The 17,369-nt window shown below is 46.8% G+C and overlaps 1 protein-coding gene across 1 annotated transcript; it reads right to left on the reverse strand.

Moving 5' to 3' along the window:
- Positions 1 to 7,947: 7,947 nt before the first annotated feature.
- On the reverse strand, positions 7,948 to 16,207 carry LOC143832472 (SLAM family member 9-like). Its single transcript, XM_077327000.1, has 5 exons — positions 16,119 to 16,207; positions 13,071 to 13,388; positions 11,621 to 11,938; positions 8,845 to 9,108; positions 7,948 to 8,530 (listed from the first exon to the last, which is right to left on the reverse strand). The coding sequence occupies exons 1-5, from the start codon at positions 16,168 to 16,170 to the stop codon at positions 8,340 to 8,342; spliced, it is 1,143 nt and encodes a 380-aa protein (XP_077183115.1). The 5' UTR covers positions 16,171 to 16,207; the 3' UTR covers positions 7,948 to 8,339.
- Between the last annotated feature and the right edge of the window lie 1,162 nt (positions 16,208 to 17,369).

Below are 17,369 nucleotides of genomic sequence, written 5' to 3' on the forward strand. Positions count from 1 at the left end.
TTCTCAGACCAGTCTGGTAGACTCCTGTGGGAAGCAGCTTGTTCTCAAAGAAAGGCATTTGACCTGAGTTATCAGAGTTTTTCTTATGGACAAGGAGAGTGGATACAGTAGGATGCCAGTACAGTTGCCCAGCTGAGCCAGGCAGGTGGCAGGAAAGAGGGCTGTGTCACAAGTGTAATGAGGCCATCTCTGGCTACAACCCAGAGATGGCTATGGGTATTTCTAGAAACTGCCATAGAGTTTCTGGCAATTTGTGACATCATGCCTCTTTAGGAATCTCTGGAAACTAGAACTTCTGGTGATTCCTAGAAGAGGCATGGCATTGCTTCTGGATTTTCTCCAGAAGTGATGTAACACTGTCACACCCACAGCAATTTTTGACTTTAATTTTCTCCTGCCAGCAGCAGTGGGCAGCAGGGGTTGCTGGCAGGGGGGTCTTCTTTCGCAGCGGGAAATGTGGCAACACTTGAAGAAGAGAAATCTGGATTTTCAGATACTTAAGTGGATAGGGAATTGGTTAGAGAACCGCACTCAAAGAGTTGTTATCAATGATGTTTCATCAGACTGGAGGGAGGTGAGTAGCGGGGTACCTCAGGGCTCGGGGCTCGGCCCGGTACTTGTTAACATGTTTATTAATGATCTAGATGAGGGGGTGGAGGGACTACTCATCAAGTTTGCAGATGACACCAAATTGGGAGGACTGGCAAATACTCCAGAAGATAGAGACAGAGTTCAACGAGATCTGAACACAATGGAAAAATGGGCAAATGAGAACAAGATGCAATTTAATAAAGATAAGTGTAACATTCTGCATCTGGGTCAGAAAAATGAAAAGCATGCCTACTGGATGTGGGATACGCTTCTAGGTAACACTGTGTGTGAACGAGACCTTGGGGTACTTGTGGATTGTAAACTAAACATGAGCAGGCACTGTGATGCAGCGGTAAAAAAGGTGAATGCCATTTTGGGCTGTATGAACAGGGGCATCACATCAAAATCACAAGATGTCATAGTCCCATTGTATACGGCACTGGTCAGACTACACCTGGAGTACTGTGTGCAGTTCTGGAGGTCTCACTTCAAGAAGGACGTCGATAAAATTGAAAGGGTACAGAGGAGAGCAACGAAGATGATCTGGGGCCAAGGGATCAGGCCCTATGAAGATAGGTTGAGGGACTTGGGAATGTTCAGCCTGGAGAAAGGGAGGTTGAGAGGGGACATGATAGCCCTCTTTAAGTATTTGAAAGGTTGTCATTTGGAGGAGGGCAGGATGCAGTTATCATTGGCTGCAGAGGAAAGGACACGCAGTAATGGATTTAAACGATATAGGCTAGATATCAGGAAAAAAATGTTCACAGTCAGAGTAGTTCAGCAGTGGAATAGGCTGCCTAAGGAGGTGGTGAGCTCCCCCTCACTGGCAGTCTTCAAGCAAAGGTTGGATACCCACTTTTCTTGGATGCTTTAGGATGCTTTGTGCTGATCCTGTGTTGAGCAGGGGGTTGGACTAGATGGCCTGTATGGCCCTTCCAACTCTATGATTCTATGATTTTATCAATTTTTTTTATATCTTGCGTTTTACTATCCAAAGGAATTCCAGAACACTTTTCCTTTCCTCTCCCCACAACAGATACCATATGAGGTAAGTGGCACGGAGAGAGCTTAGATCACTATGAGAACAGCCCTAAGAGAGCTGTGACTAGCCCAAGGTTACCCAGCTGGCTGCAGGCAAAGGAGTAGGGAATCAAACCTGGTTCTCCAGATTAGAGGGCACACTAAACCACCGCCAGGACACAGAAATGCTCAGAAGATGCCAGCTCTCCACAGCAGGGGTTCCCAACCTCATTGGACCTGTGGTCACTTCCTGGAATTTTGAGAATAACTGGTGCCACCACAAAATGGCTGCCATGGGAGATGGGCCAAGCACAAAATGCCAGGAAATTCCTTTTCTAATGGAGGCAGGTGTTTTCAAATTGGCGTGCCCTGAAGATCCTAAGGCCAGCTTTCTCAACCAAGGTTTAATCAAACCCTGAGATTTCTCGATGACCCTGGAAGGCTTTCCCAAATGGGTGGCCATATATGGTCATGTTGACCTCCCCCCCCCCCCAGTGGCCAATGATGGGCCAGGAAGGAAGGGGATGGGCTCCAGGTAGCCAGGTGCTTCCCAACCATATTCTGCACAATCATGCCACTTCTGGGGTTTCTCAAAGCCTGAAGACTGTTTCAGGGGGTTCTCAATGGCTGTCTTAAGGTGATGCCTCCTGGGTTCTTCTGAAGTGCCTCCTACTCAAGTGAGGTGGAGGAAAGCCAGAACTTAGGTGGAGGAAAGCTGCTGTCATGGCCCCGTCTCCAGAAGGTGTCTCTGCACCACTGCCTGAGCTCATTCTGCCAGCTCCCTCGGAGGAAGAAGTGGAGGAGCTGGAGCAAAGCAGCAGGGTGCTGCTTAGAGAGGCAAGTCCCGATAGGGAGCCACAACCAGGTCCCAGCCAGACAAGCACCCTGCCCTCTGCACCAGCATTGCCTCAGCCTGCAGCAACACCCCTGAACAGCCCAGACTCATCTCCAGAGCGCAGGAGGAAATGCAGGAGGACATGCAGGAGGACAACTTTGGCAACACGCAGGAAAAGTGATTGGCTTAGACTACAGCAACAGGCTAGGTTGGGCTCAGGCGGAGCTCATTCATCGGAGGAAGGCTGAGTGCCAGGTGCAGCCACTTGGTGTGACAGCTCAGCTTGTTCTTAAGCACAGCCGAAGTGCTTCTCAGTGTGGCTACAACCTTGTGCACATGTCCACCCGTTGCCTTGGCTGGTTTCCTGCTCCCTGATGCTTCGGCGAAGCTCTGTTTGACTGACTCCCGGCTTGACCCTGCTTCACCCGACTAGAGTACGCTTTGATTGAATGCCCCACAGATTCCCAGCTTGACCCTGGTAAAGATAAATGACAACTCTTTCGGTTCTCCTTTGGGCTTCATCCACTAGCAATTCCTGATAAGACCTGGACTGGACTTTTGACTACTCTCTGGTACGTGCTTTGAACTTGCTTGACTTTGTAACTGTGCTTGCCCTTGCACTAACCCTGCGTGTGCCAGGCTAGGGCAGCACACCTGCAGTTTGAGGATGCAGAGACTGGATGATTAGGATTATGCCATCACTTGTTGATTTTTATTGCTGACCAATTGGTTATTAATTACTGCTTAATTTTATTGTTCATTGCTATGGATTTTAGGGGATGGGGTTTTTATGTGAGCCGCCTCAAGCCTTCGGGGGAGGTGGGATACAAATAATAATAATAATAATAATAATAATAATAATAATAATAATACAAGGCAGTTTGGCACCGGGAAACACATCAAAAGACACTTGGGCACCGTTGGGTACCATATAGAGCAGTGGTCCCCAAACTTTTTATCACCGGGGACCTGTCAATGCTTGACAATTTCACTGAGGCCCGGCGGGGGGGGGGTAGTCTTTTGCCGAGGGACATCACCACCTCCACCTGAGCCCCTGCCCCACTTGCTTTCCCTCCGGCACCCCTGACTTCCTGCCACCACTGGGGGGCGCTGCCAGCATCAGCTGCGCAGTGCCACACCGAAGGGGAGCCCCAGTCATGGTGGCCACTGGAAAGCACCAAAGGTGAGCTGGCAGTGGAATGGCAGGGCAGCCCCCAGGCAGCAGCCAGGGAGGAGGACAAGGAGGAGCTGTGGCCCGGTACCAACTGATCCACGGACCGGTCCCGGTCTCCAGACTGGGGGTTGGGGACCACAGATATAGAGGATCAGTACCCTGCTGGAAGGGCCATGTAAACTGGCCCTTGAAATAAGCTAAAAATGGAATAAAGTGAAGCTAACCAAGCAATAGAGTGGGGGGAGAGTTCTTGTGCTCATGCCAGAGAAGACATCATTTTTATCCATTCTCTGAGTTTATCTTTCATCTTAATATGAAACATAGACAGGGTTTATTGAGTTGGTGTCTCTGTTCTCTGGACTGGAACAAATGCCAAGGAGAATCAAAGGGCACTTAACTGAGGAGACCTCTTTTTTTTCCACCCAAGGAAGAGCATAAGCACATTCACACAACATCAGGTCAGCCAAGCATTATGATTTTGACTGTGATCATTTCAGGACCCTTGGAAAGGTTTATAACACCACTTCTGTGGGCACTCAGCAATTTAGACAATGGATCCCGGAATGCACAAGACCATGGCTGCATCCTCTTCTGTTTCCTGTACAGCCTCAAGCAAAACTGTGCAAAGCGCCCTACTAAGCAAGCCACAGGTCTCTTTCCTGTCTCAGCTTCCTGTTCAGTGACATATATGACCACATGTGGGTAGAAGAACTTTCCACAGAGGTGTACAATCCACTAACAGAGATCGTTGGTCACCACCTTTAATTTTGCATCTATTTAAGGCTCTTTTGGGTGCTCAGAGTTTCCTCTCCAAAGTCTTCACAGCAGCCACATAAGGCAGAGTCAGTGCTAAAATTATCTGCAATAGTCAATGTGTGCCCGAGACTATAACTGGGTTGATTTTAAAATGTGCATTCTGCCTTCTAATAAGAAGACTTTAAGTTACTCGGTCCATTTTATTTGCTGCTTTATGACTGTTTTGCTTGATGCTTTACTTATATATTGAAGTGCTTACACCCCTTCTTTCTCACTGTCCTAGGATGATGCTGGGGTATAATGCCATAGAATCTACATCCCAAAGTGGCCATTTCCTCCAGGTGAACTGGTCTCTGTCGCCTGGAGATCTGTTGTAATCCCAGATCTTCAACCACTGCCTGGCGGTTGGCAATTTGGGATGCAACATTACATTTCTCTGATTGCAAAGTGAGTGGCATTCTACTGATTAGTAAGAAAGTAGCATGGGACCAATCAGAATAGTGTGCCCAGAAGAATCGCCACCCAAAGACTGTTTTCCCCCTCTACTGTGAAAACAGGACAACTCCTCCAAATTAGGGAGATGGAAGACTATTCTTGAATTCTGGCAGCAAAGGAAAGCATCACACAAGGGTAAGCCATCCCTGTCTGTCACTCAAGGCCTTTTACAGGTGAATGAGCACATAGGAGAAAAGCAGAGTGGGTCTGATTCATCTCCCAGTGCAAGAGCCAATTCAGATTAATAGATACGCGTTTGGCGTAACCCAAGAGGAATATGGGCTTTAAAAATCACTTCGAAGCCACTGAGCCTGGGTGTAGGGAAAGAACAGGTATTCCTCTTGGAACAGGAAAAGAAAAATGACCCAGGACTAGGTTATGAATTTCCTGACCGTATGAAAGAAGTTTCTTCCTGGGAGCTCTCTCATACCTGAGCTTCCAAACATGGCACCCATAAACACACATTGCTGATCAAAGGGGAGAATGGCTACAGCATGAAACCAAAGCAAGGGAAGCTTTATGAATACTTGCAACCCCAAGAATCAATAGTGTATCCTGATTTTCCCATCATTTAGTACAGGAGTGGCCAAACTTGAGATCTCCAGATGTCCATGGCAGGGACTCAGGGTAATTGTAGTTCATGGACATGAGCTGTTCATTTAGAATATATGAGAGTTGGGGTCAGCAATCTGTGAATACGTTGCTTTTTATTTGGACTTCTGCTCTGTCAGTTGTGTATCTACTCCATATTGGTGTGTTTATTTCCCTTTAAGTTTCTTTATACCAGCTTTCCGCAGGGCCTGCAAAACAGAGCTCTTCCGCCAGGCTTTTGGTTGAGGCCAGCACCTCCATAGTAGATCAGACCCCCCCCCTCCTTTCCCTCTTAGGGTTATGATTACGGTGATTCTTACTCCCTCCTTAGGTTATGAGCTGGGTGGTATAATGTCGCCGCCACCTGGATTGGTTGGGTTAGGTTGGGTTGTTCAGCTTTTTTAGAAGATTTTATTGTATATGGGGGTTTTATTGTTGTGACCCACCATGAGCCTTGTGGGAGTGGCAGGCTATAAGTCCAATTAATAATAATAATAATAATAATAATAATAATAATAATAATAATATATTTTGAGCACTGGTAAGCTGAACCCACTTAAGGCCCGCTCAGTCATGCTTATCAAGGAGGAGAAAGCAAACGTAGCTGCAGGTGTTCCCTTTGTTCCTCCAGAATTCACTAGTCCCCACAAAAGCAAAAAAGGAGCTGCAGTCATGGAGTAGAGCATTTAAATGGCAATCGTGAAGAATGATTCAAGTAAGTAGCCGCGTTGTTCTGAAGCAGCAGAACAAATTTTGAGTCTATTGGCACCTTTAAGATCAACAAAATTTTATTCGTGTGTACACATGGTATCTGATGAAGAGTGCATGCTCACAAAATCCCATACCCTGAATAAAACTTTGGTCTTAAAGGTGCCCATGAACTCAACAGTAAAGAATGCTACAGTATTAGTCCTTTAGCAGGAAATGCGCTTTAAGATTGGTGGGTGGCTGTTGTCTGCAGTCTTCCGCTGTTGAACAGTTCCAGAGGCAAGCAGGGAGGAAGTGTGCTCACAAAGAAGGAAGTCTCCTGTTGAGTCAATGAGGATGCTGGAGAAGATAATTTGAAACTCATCTGGAAGTGCCTGTCCTATATATGCCTAATATACATCTCCTCTGATGCCCCCTGCAGGACACCCTTTATATCCTTCTCAATTATACACACTGCAGTGCAGATCTTGCATATTCCAACACTTTCAAGTAGGCAGAAAATGGAGTCTCATGAAACCTTCCCTTCAAGTTCACCTTAGTGACTGTGTCCCTCCTGCCAAAACTGCAGGTGGATTGAGTCCACACGGTGTCCTGAAAAGCCCTTCTTCCAAGTGTCTGCTGTTAGGGAGGCCACAGGTGGGGAGGAGGGAAGAAACAGCCTGGCAGTCTTCTAGTATACCTGGAAAAGCTCCAGCCAGAAATCCCTTCCTAAGTAAAATGGGGACTTGAATATCTGTCATTTGCATCGGAGCCAGTTATAATAACCCGCATGCCGCTGGTCTTCATGCCAGAGCTCCAGTGATGGAGCATTAATATTTAGGGCTTTCAACGATCAGCTGAATGGATATTCTGAAGCTGGGACACTTTAGGCTTTATTTATTTCCAAAACTCAAAGCAGAAAACAAACTTGCGAAACAAGTTTCTCAAGGGAGAGCTGGGGGCCCCCTTCTACGAGTGGCACTAGCGAATGCCAACAGCGCCCTCTTTCTCCCTCCCTTCTAGTATCGTTTTTTTACCACCACATCTTTGTATTTTGGAATTTGTATTGTGTTTGTAATATGTATAGGGTTTTTATTGGGGTTTTTAATATTGTAACTCGCCTCGAGCCTTCGGGGAGAGGCGAGTAAGAAATGTAATTAATAATAATAATAATAATAATAATAATAATAATAATAATAATAGGAATAGGATTGTTGTTTTTCGGTGGCATATGTTGACTCTGCACCTGGTTTCCGCCTAAAGGTAAAGGTAAAGGTATCCCCTGTGCAAGCACTGAGTCATGTCTGACCCTTGGGGTGACGCCCTCTAGCGTTTTCATGGCAGACTCAATACGGGGTGGTTTGCCAGTGCCTTCCCCAGTCATGACCGTTTACCCCCCAGCAGCAAGCTGGGTACTCATTTTACCGACCTCGGAAGGATGGAAGGCTGAGTCAACCTTGAGCCGGCTGCTGGGATTGAACTCCCAGCCTCATGGGCAAAGCTTTCAGACGGCTGCCTTACCACTCTGCGCCACAAGAGGCTCTTAGTTTCCGCCTGCAGCGTGCATAATTGGTGATTTTAGCCGCCGCCATTCCGCCCCGCATGCGGACCTTCCACTCCGTGTCTAATGCGTGCCGAAGCCGAATCAGTCTAGATCAGGCCCCTGGTGCACAAGCCTATCATGAAGTATGCTTCAAAGGCGGAAGAGACATACAATACATGATCCATGCTAGGTGATACATACAATTAACTGTGCAACAGACAAACATAAGAACCTGTCAACTAATCAGTACCCAGTGGTGCAATAGCAGAATAGAAGTAATATGTATATTCAGCCTAGTTGCCGATAGCAATCAAGTAAGATTCTGAATGTAAAATCAAAGGAAAGGCCATTAAACCAGTTTTTGAAAATCTCAAGTATAGCCAGACTTGGAAGAAATAGTTTGCAAAGGTTTATTCAGTCTTCTGAATCAGCAAAGATGTGGCCCCAGTTCTAAAGTTTCCGTGTTGCTAGAATTATAACTCTCTCTGGCAAAATGTACAATTGAAACTGGAAAAATCGTACTTGGGGCTAAAAGGACAGAGCGTTATCGGAGCTGAATGGGCCTTTCAAAGACCAGCGATAAGAAGACTTGGAGGATGTGAGAGGGAAGGCCTGATGGGAATTAGGGCAGCTCAGTTGAAGCTCCTTCACCTTCTGCTCCTACCAGATGCCCCACTCTCCCCACATCTTCCCCGGGTCCCTTTTTGTTTGTTGGCAGAAAAAAACTTCATATAAACAACAAACACATTGACAAGCACTTTCACAGCAATCAGTGCTGCAGTGGTAACACCCATAAGCACATATGAAGGCTGCGTACTCGTGGAGTCCACAGGGGCACCTGTAAAAGGGAAAGAATACAAAGTGAGTGACTGAATTGATGACTGGCTTGCTAGATATGTTTCTGAAAGGGGCTCTGTGGTGAGGTTTGCCTTCAGATTTGTTGCATAGCCCTTCTTGATTAAAAAAGATTATGCCTTAATACATCTCAGTACAACATATATTGCATTTAGACCAATTGAGCTGAGAAATGGAAACCTAACAAGGAATAAAGCGTTGATACTATTAGAAGGGGAAGAGATACCTTACTGGCCTACTGCGTTTCGCTCTCTCTAGCTATTAAAGAGCCTCTGCAAGGAAAGAGTGGGTTATTACCTTCACAGGTCTGCTTGACAGAGACAGTCTTGGAGGCTTTGCTGACAGGATTCTCTGCTGTGCAGGTGTAGTTCATGTCACCATCTTGAAAAGGGCTCTGGACAACTGGAGAGGAGATCTTTCCACCCTTGCTTGTTGAGGTCCAGGTGTAATTCACTCCATCCTCCCACTCCCCTGCAGAGCAGTTCAGCTGTGCTGTGCAATTCCCATCCCTGCAGGTATAGTTTTCACACCGAACTTTCAGGTCGCTCTCCAACAGATTTTCTGGATGGGGGTAGGTAATAGGGAGCAGACATACAATAATATCTAAGAACACTTTCCCAGGAGTGAGCCCCACTGAATTGACCTGAGTCATTTTCTGAGTAGGCATCCTTAGGGTTGCTCTCATACTATACAGATGAACATTAATACTCTTAAAGGCCATTGGAGAGATGATAAAAATCTGAAAAATGAGGGAGAACAGCAGATCCAAACAGAACTTAGTGCTTAGGCCTTGGACATGGAGAACTGGCGAGGCCTCCTACAGGAAATTGTGGATATTTATAATCCTACGCGTAAAATGCCTGGGTGGTGGTGGTGGTGGTGGTGGTGGTGGTATTTCTCAGATAAAACCCTTTTTCATTTCTCTCTCTTGTATTTTTCCTCTCCCACCAGCTACAACCAGTTTTAGCAAATTATTGTGAGGGCTGAAAGTGGCGTGGTCATGCAGTCCAGTGGGCATGCTTAGATCAAACATGTGGGTTTCTGTAATGCTGTGAAAGTAGTTGGTGCCATGGAAAACCGCCTTTCTCATGCTAGAAGAGACCTGGCAAACTTGAAAATGTGATCTGCACACTGCATGGCCACCATTGCAGGACTAAACTACGCACCATACCCTGTATCTTCTGCATCGCATAAAATTTATCTCCAGCAAAACTCTAATCTGTTCTATGTTTACCACTTTCAGTAGTTTGTAATCTTAAAATGTGACATAAATTGCTTTCAGAGTGGTCATTAGCGGCTGATCAGCTCAGAAATGTATACAGCAAAACAAGACGCCCTTTGCTTGGATAGAAAGGGTCTGCCTCTGTGTGTGTGTGTGTGTGTGTGTGTGTGTGTGTATCGAGGGGAAGCACATGCAGGCCTCCCTGTGCACAGAAACACTCTGCATCTCAGGGTGAGATCTCTCAGGACAGAAAGGCCACTCAGTATCACGGTGGATGGATCCTTTCTACAATCTTGTTCCTCAGGGCTGTATTTTAATATGGGACAAGGTAAAAGTGGTCTGCAGAGAAAGGTCCTCCACCCAAGAGCTCACCCAAAGTCTCAATTATTCTGACTGTTCTCTGTCCATCAGCACCAGTTGCCAACTCACAGCTCCCTGAAAAAGAGGGAGATGGAAAAAGGAGCCACCAAGCTCCCAGCATCAAGCACTCAAACTAAAGAGTTTGGCCCAAGCAGGACAGCATCTTCCTAACTCACACCCTGCCTAAAGGGACAGAGCCTATCCTGTTTAGATATCCGTAGGCTAAGAAGCAAGTGTAGAGCAGCAAACGGGGTCTGCATCTTTCCTCCTCTTTTTGCTCCCTTGCTCAGCCTGAAATGAGCGCACAGAACACTTCTTAAACTTTCTTGTATTTTAAATGTTGGGCACAGATGGCTACAGACGTGTAACTAGGAAAATAATGGGTGTGCAAAAACAGGATTATGTTTGAATGTTGTCCTCCAAATTCTCCCACGCAGCACAGGAGTATAAATCACAACCTCCAAAGCTGGGGATAGATGAACGGGAAGATTTAGGGCCAGATGAACATGTTCCTTTTAAGCAATCTTGGTGATACAACTTTAGACTTGGGGGGTCCAGGACTAGGTCAGCAGGAGACTCTTAATCTAATGCTTGTCATCAGCAGGAGTCCTGTGCCCTGGGGGAGTTCCCCAGTCGCTCTTCTTGGGCCCTGAACATTCCTCGGATGGCACAAGGGTGACCAATAAGCCTGCAGAACCAGAAGTGGCTTAAGGGTTTGTGGGGCCCCTAGCACCAGAGCCAGTTTCAGGGTCCGTGGGGCCCAAGCAGAGTACCCTTGCAGTGGAAGCAGCCCGACTAGGGGCAAAGGGGCTCTCCACAGTAGAAAAGGGTGTCACTCCAACTGTCCTTAAAGTAGGAAAAGAGGGGAGGAGAGAGGCCATGGCCCTGATCCATGAGGGGGGAGGCACCACGTGGGGGCCCTGAAAGTGTGGGGCCCCTAGCACATGCTACATGTGCTACATAGATAAGCCAGCCCTGCATGGAATGGGTCCAATTTCAGGAGAAGGAGCAGAACTAAAAACTGGTAGAGTCCTCACCAGCCAACCATCTCTGTGGGTGATGATCCAGCACTCAGGGGACCCCTGACACCAGATGGTTGCTAATGCTATGGGATTTTGGAATTGTTGCCACCACAGGGGTGTTTTTAATGGGTGTTTTAATGGGATAATATTGCATGTTTTAATTCAGGGTTTTATCTGTGACCTGCCGTGAGCCAGCTTGCTGGGGGTGCTGGGACATCAATGGAAAAAGAAATAAATAAAATAAATAAAGGAGAGGGGAAATTTTCCAACAGAAAAGCTCTGTGCATCACAGAAATGAGCAAGTGAAGAGAATAAAATAATCACCAGGTCCTCTTTTTAGAAAGATCCCCAGGCAGGAGGAGAGGTGACACTGCATTACTTGTGGCAGTTTTTATTTCACGGGGCCACAAAGGAAGGAGGGGAACCCTCAGGACAATGACAAACGACAAGGCAGCTGCTCAGTACTTACTATAAACCTCCAGCATGAAGTTCTCTGAATATTCCCCAATTTGAGCTGTGTATTCTCCATAGTCATCTGGATGCAGATCCGTGATTTGTAAATCCCTGCAGTCTCCAGAGACATCCAGTCGCCCCTCCAGTTTTGGGAAGACAACTTGGGTGCCACAGGGTGGACTGGCTTGCATTGTAGCAATATGAATGCTTATGGTGCCCCTCAGTCGAAGCCAGGTAATTGGGTCAGATCGTTCTGACGTCTTCAGATGGAAAGTTACCGATTCTCCTAGAATACCAATAATTTTCCCAACATTCTGTTCTTCTTCAAACGCTTCTATAAAAAAGAGAGCAGTCTCAGGTGTGAATCTGGTCCCCTTATGCAAGATCAAAACCAAAACCCTAAAATAAGTCACCCTCATATTCCCATACATCAGGAATGGGCTCTACTGGCACACAAATGGTTTAGATGATCCTCTCCTTACTCATTCTTCCGCACTGCCTACATATCTGCTTATAGCATTCCCCGGAACCATCTGCACCTGACTGATGTTTTTCCATCCTTTTCTTATATATTCTTGATCCAGTTTGCAATTTCCTGTGTGGTATAATATGCAGTCATGTCTTTCAATAGATTGTTTCATTGGTATCAGCAATACCATGGAGTCTGTATTTTCCTACTGACAGTTAGGTATCCACCAGGGTGAGAACCCAAAACTCAATAGAAGCAGAGTTCATTCTTATATGCTGGCAGACTTTTACATTTTGCACATTGTTTGAAACAACGTCTTGGGACTACCTGACCGTCCCTTGTTGGGAACAAAAGCTGGTCTGAAAAACCACCGGCTTGATCCACCACAGCTCTTTTTATGCTCAAAATGCAGGTGATTTTCTTGAATACTCCAAAGAGAAATGTGTGTGAAAGCTGTTAGTGGAGCTGGCAAAGGCTGTGTCTCACACACAGCTTCCCTTCTGCTCCCTCAGACAGAAAATGACCAACCTCTGAGATCTTTTCTCCTCTTGAGCTCTCCAGTTACTTATCCTCAGCAAAACCTTCCACTTTTCTCCATCCAAGTCTTTGCCCTCACCTCTGATATCATCAACACTCTGTTCACTCGCAGTCTCTCTCCCGCCACATGGGACAATATTGCATGTTTTTATTCAGGGTTTTTATCTGTGACTCGCCGTGAGGCAGCTTGCTAGGGGTGCTGGGACATCAATTGAAAAATAAATCAATAAAATAAATAAAGGAGAGGGGGAATTTTCCAACAGAAAAGCCCTGTGCATCACAGAAATGAGCAAGTGAAGAGAATAAAATAATCACCAGGTCCTCTTTTTAGAAAGATCCCCAGGCAGGAGGAGAGGTGACACTGCATTACTTGTGGCAGTTTTTATTTCACGGGGCCACAAAGGAAGGAGGGGAACCCTTAGGACAATGACAAACAACAAGGCAGCTGCTCAGTACTTACTATAAACCTCCAGCATGAATTTCTCTAAATATTCCCCCATTTGAGCTGTGTATTGTCCAGAGTCATCTGGATGCAGATCCGTGATTTGTAAATCCCTGCAGTCTCCAGAGACATCCAGTCGCCCCTTCATTTTTGGGAAGAAAACCCTGACTTCACAGGGCTGAGTGTCTTCCACTGTAGCAATATGAGTGGTCTCGGTGCCCCTCAGTCGAAACCAGGAAATTGGGGCAGATAGTTCTGACGTCTTCAGATGGAAAGTTACCGATTCTCCTAGAATACCAATAATTTTCACAGCCGTCTTTTCTTCTTCAAACGATTCTATAAAAAAGAGCAGTCTCAGGTGTGAATCTGGTCCCCTTATGCAAGATCAAAACCAAAACCCTAAAAGTAGCTCACCCTAATATTCCTCTACATCAGGAATGGGCTCTACTGGCACACAAATGGTTTAGAGTTATCCTCTCCTTACTCATCCTTCCGCACTGCCTACATCTCTGCTTATAGTATCCCCTGGAACCATCTGCATCTGACTGATGTTTTTACATTCTTTTCTTTTCTTATCTATTCCTGATCCAGTTTGCAGTTTGCTTGTGTAGTATAATATGCCGTCATGTCTTTCAATAGATTGTTTCATTAGCAACACCGTGGAGTCTGCATTTTCCTACTGACATTTAAGTATCCACCAGGGTGAGAACCCCAAGCTCAATAGAAGCCTCTTGCTTTAGAAGAAGAAGGTTTGGTTCTTCTATGCTGCTTTTCTCTAACCGAAGGAGTCTCAAAGCCGCTTACATTCGCCTTCCCTTTCCTCTCCCCTCGTAAGGGGTCTGAATCAGTATCCGAGACTAACCACATTGTATTACCCCTGCAATGATGTATGTCAACTGCCCTGAGCCAAATAGGAGGGTGGTTTAGAAATCTAATACATACATACATACATAACTTAATTTGAATGACACTTCATTTACATTTTGACATTTGAATGATTCTTTATTTACTTGTGCTTCATCTCTGCCTAAGTGACTGTTTATACTATTTCTTGTAACCGTCTGCATCTTCCTGATCGTTTTGTATCCACACCCTTCCCATGTATTCCTGTATCATGCATCTGATTCAATTTGCCATTTGCTTTCGTAGTGCATTATGCAGTAATGTCTTCCTAGAGACGAAACAGTTGAGAGGAGATTTCAAGGGGGAAATGAGACAAATGCATAGAAGATAGATCCTTCAATAGGCATGGGGAACCTCCATGTTGAGAAACATCATAACTGAATTCCAACCACAGGGATGAAACTACACGGACAGACTTTTACATTTTGCGCATTGTTTGAAACAACGTCTTGGGACTACCTGACCGGCCCTTGTTGGGAACAAAAGCTGGTCTGCATGAACCACCGGCTTGATCCACTACAGCTCTTTTTATGCTCAAAATGCAGGTGATTTTCTTGAATACTCCAAAGAGAAATATGTGTGAAAGCTGTTAGTGGAGCTGGCAAAGGCTGTGTCTCACACACAGCTTCCCTTCTGCTCCCTCTCCCAGAAAATGACCAACCTCTGAGATCTTTTCTCCTCTTGATCTCTCCAGTTACTTATCCTCAACAAAACCTTCCACTTTCTCCATCCAAGTCTTTGCCCTCACCTCTGATATCATCAAAACTCTGTTCACTCCGAGTCTCTCTCCCGCAACCTTCCCTTCCTCTTCCAGCGCTCTGCCTTCCTCCATCTCCCCCAACAAGTGATGGCTGCACACATTCAGAAACTCTTGGTTATGAATGAAGATTTGGCACACTTGGAATGCCTGTTTGTACTATCAATCAGCCAGCCTTGCCTCAATAATTCCTCTCTTGGATTACAACAGGGGCCAATTCATAGGTTAAAGGTAAAGGTAAAGGTATCCCCTGTGCAAGCACCGAGTCATGTCTGACCCTTGGGGTGACGCCCTCTAGCGTTTTCATGGCAGACTCAATACGGGGTGGTTTGCCAGTGCCTTCCCCAGTCATTACCGTTTACCCCCCAGCAAGCTGGGTACTCATTTTACCGACCTCGGAAGGATGGAAGGCTGAGTCAACCTTGAGCCGGCTGCTGGGATTGAACTCCCAGCCTCATGGGCAGAGCTTTCAGACGGCTGCCTTACCACTCTGCGCCACAAGAGGCTCTTAATTCATAGGTTATTCCTGGCCATTGTGAGGACTTTGCCTCAGACATGCAATGGGCGGTTTGTGCCTGCCATGATCACGCTGGCCTAATTCTGATCACGATCTCTCCACACACGGAGAAGGGGCTTCCGCTTTCCCCTAGGCAGGTTTTGTGACCTGAAATGGCCATGGAGTTTCTATTTGCAAGACAGGACGCACCGAAAGCCCAGGGGACCCGTCTTCTTGGTGTTGCTCTAGTGCTATATGACTATAGAAGAAGAAGCAGAGTTGGTTCTTATATGCCACTTTTCTCCACCAGGAGGAGTCTCAAATCCCCTTCCCTTTCCTCTCCCCACAACAGACACCCTGTGAGGTGGGTGAGGCTGAGAGAGCCCTGATATTCCTGTTCCATCAGAACAGCTTTATTAGTGCTGTGGTCAGCCCAAGGTCACCCAGCCGGCTGCAAGGGGGGGAGCAGGGAATCAAACCTGGCTCACCAGATTAGAAGTCCATACGCCTTGCCCATACTACTCCAATTTCAACAAACAAATAAACAAAACTAATATTTTAGCACACTGTTATACAGGGTAGCAGGTACACATAACTGCTCTCTGCGTGAACCAGTAATAAAAGGTAAAGGTATCCCCTGTGCAAGCACCGAGTCATGTCTGACCCTTGGGGTGACGCCCTCCAGCGTTTTCATGGCAGACTCAATACGGGGTGGTTTGCCAGTGCCTTCCCCAGTCATTACCGTTTACCCCCCAGCAAGCTGGGTACTCATTTTACCGACCTCAGAAGGATGGAAGGCTGAGTCAACCTTGAGCCGGCTGCTTAAGCATTGTCAGTTTGGAAAGCCAGTACCTTCATTCTACAGCTAACATTAAAAAGAAAGATCAGGTGTTTTTTTTTTAAAGCATACCTGCAGGTAGAGAAACAACAAAGAAGAGACACCATAAGTTTCTCATCTTCATGTCCTCGGTTCCCCAGCGTGTTTTATTTTAAGATTTACACGCCTTAAGAGGAAGTTGCAAAAAAAAAAAAAAAAAAGTGTCAGGGTTTCTTGGGGAAGGTGTTAGCACCCATCACGTGGGGGTAATCTCTCCTGTTTTCTGCCAAAAGCTACACCGCGGCATCTCTTGGCAGTCCTGATAAGAACGTTGGTGCAGTCCTTCCCCAAGCAGTGAGGGTCTGATCTCTGATTAGAAGCTTGAATTTCTTCTGAGGAAATGCTTTCTTTCTTAATCAAAGAAGAAGAGCCCTGCTGGATCAACCTCTAAACCAGTGGTCCCCAACCTTTTTATCACCGGGACAGGTCAACACTTGGCAATTTTACAGAGGCCCGGGGGGGGGGGTAGTCTTTTGCCAAGGGACATCACTGCCGCCACCTGAGTCCCTGCTCTGTTTGCTTTCCCTCCGGCACCCCTGACCTCCCACCACCCGCGGGGGGGCACTGCCTGCAACAGCTGCACAGTGCCATGCCGAGGGGGATCCCCAGCCAGGGCGGCTGCTGGAGAGCACCAAAGGTGAGCAAGCGGCAGAGTGGCAGTGCAGCCCCCGAGGCAGCAGCCAGGGAGGAGGAGAAGGAGGAGCCGCAGCCCGGTACAGACTGATCCATGGACCAGTACCGGTCTCCGGACCGGGGGTTGGGGACTGCTGCTCTAGACTAGTGATCCCCAACCTGTGGGCTGCAGACCACATGTGGTCCGTTGACTAATTGGAGGTGGGAATCAAATCGGCCTCTCCATAGAACTGTATGGCTGAATTGCGGTCATCCGATTTGGCGCTTCAGAGGCGTCCTTTGACACTTTAAAGGGACAGGGAGACCAGGAAACTGCTTCTTCCTTTCCCACTCTCTTTTTCCCTGCCTTTGCTCTTCCCGCATTCCCAGGGCAAAGGGGAGGAGGGGGAGAGGCAGACCAATGTTATTGCAATGAGGTCTTGCAGCATGAAAAGCTTTTTGCATGCCTAAGCCAAGATACGACAGGGGGGAAAGAAGGAGTGGGGGGAGGTTCTAGTCAAGAGGAAAGCAGGTTTTTTGGGGGGAAACACCTAAAATGACAGAAGGTTGTTCTTTTTGAAAATGTTCTGTGCATGGCCAGTGAGGCTGTAAGAAGCGGGGGAGGGGGGCTGGATGGTGGTGTGGTTTTGTTGGGAGGATCAGGGATAGGCC

This window comes from Paroedura picta, chromosome 1 (genome assembly GCF_049243985.1).
Source record: "Paroedura picta isolate Pp20150507F chromosome 1, Ppicta_v3.0, whole genome shotgun sequence".
Classification (NCBI taxonomy): Eukaryota; Metazoa; Chordata; class Lepidosauria; order Squamata; family Gekkonidae; genus Paroedura; species Paroedura picta.

Coding starts and splice junctions, on each gene's coding strand:
- LOC143832472 (XM_077327000.1), bottom strand. CDS start 16,170: ATGAAGATGAGAAACTTATGGTGTCTCTTCTTTGTTGTTTCTCTACCT. Junction 13,389..16,118: donor TGTTGTTTCTCTACCTGCAG/GTATGCTTTAAA, acceptor TCTTTTTTATAG/AATCGTTTGAAGAAGAAAAG. Junction 11,939..13,070: donor ATTCATGCTGGAGGTTTATA/GTAAGTACTGAG, acceptor TCTTTTTTATAG/AAGCGTTTGAAGAAGAACAG.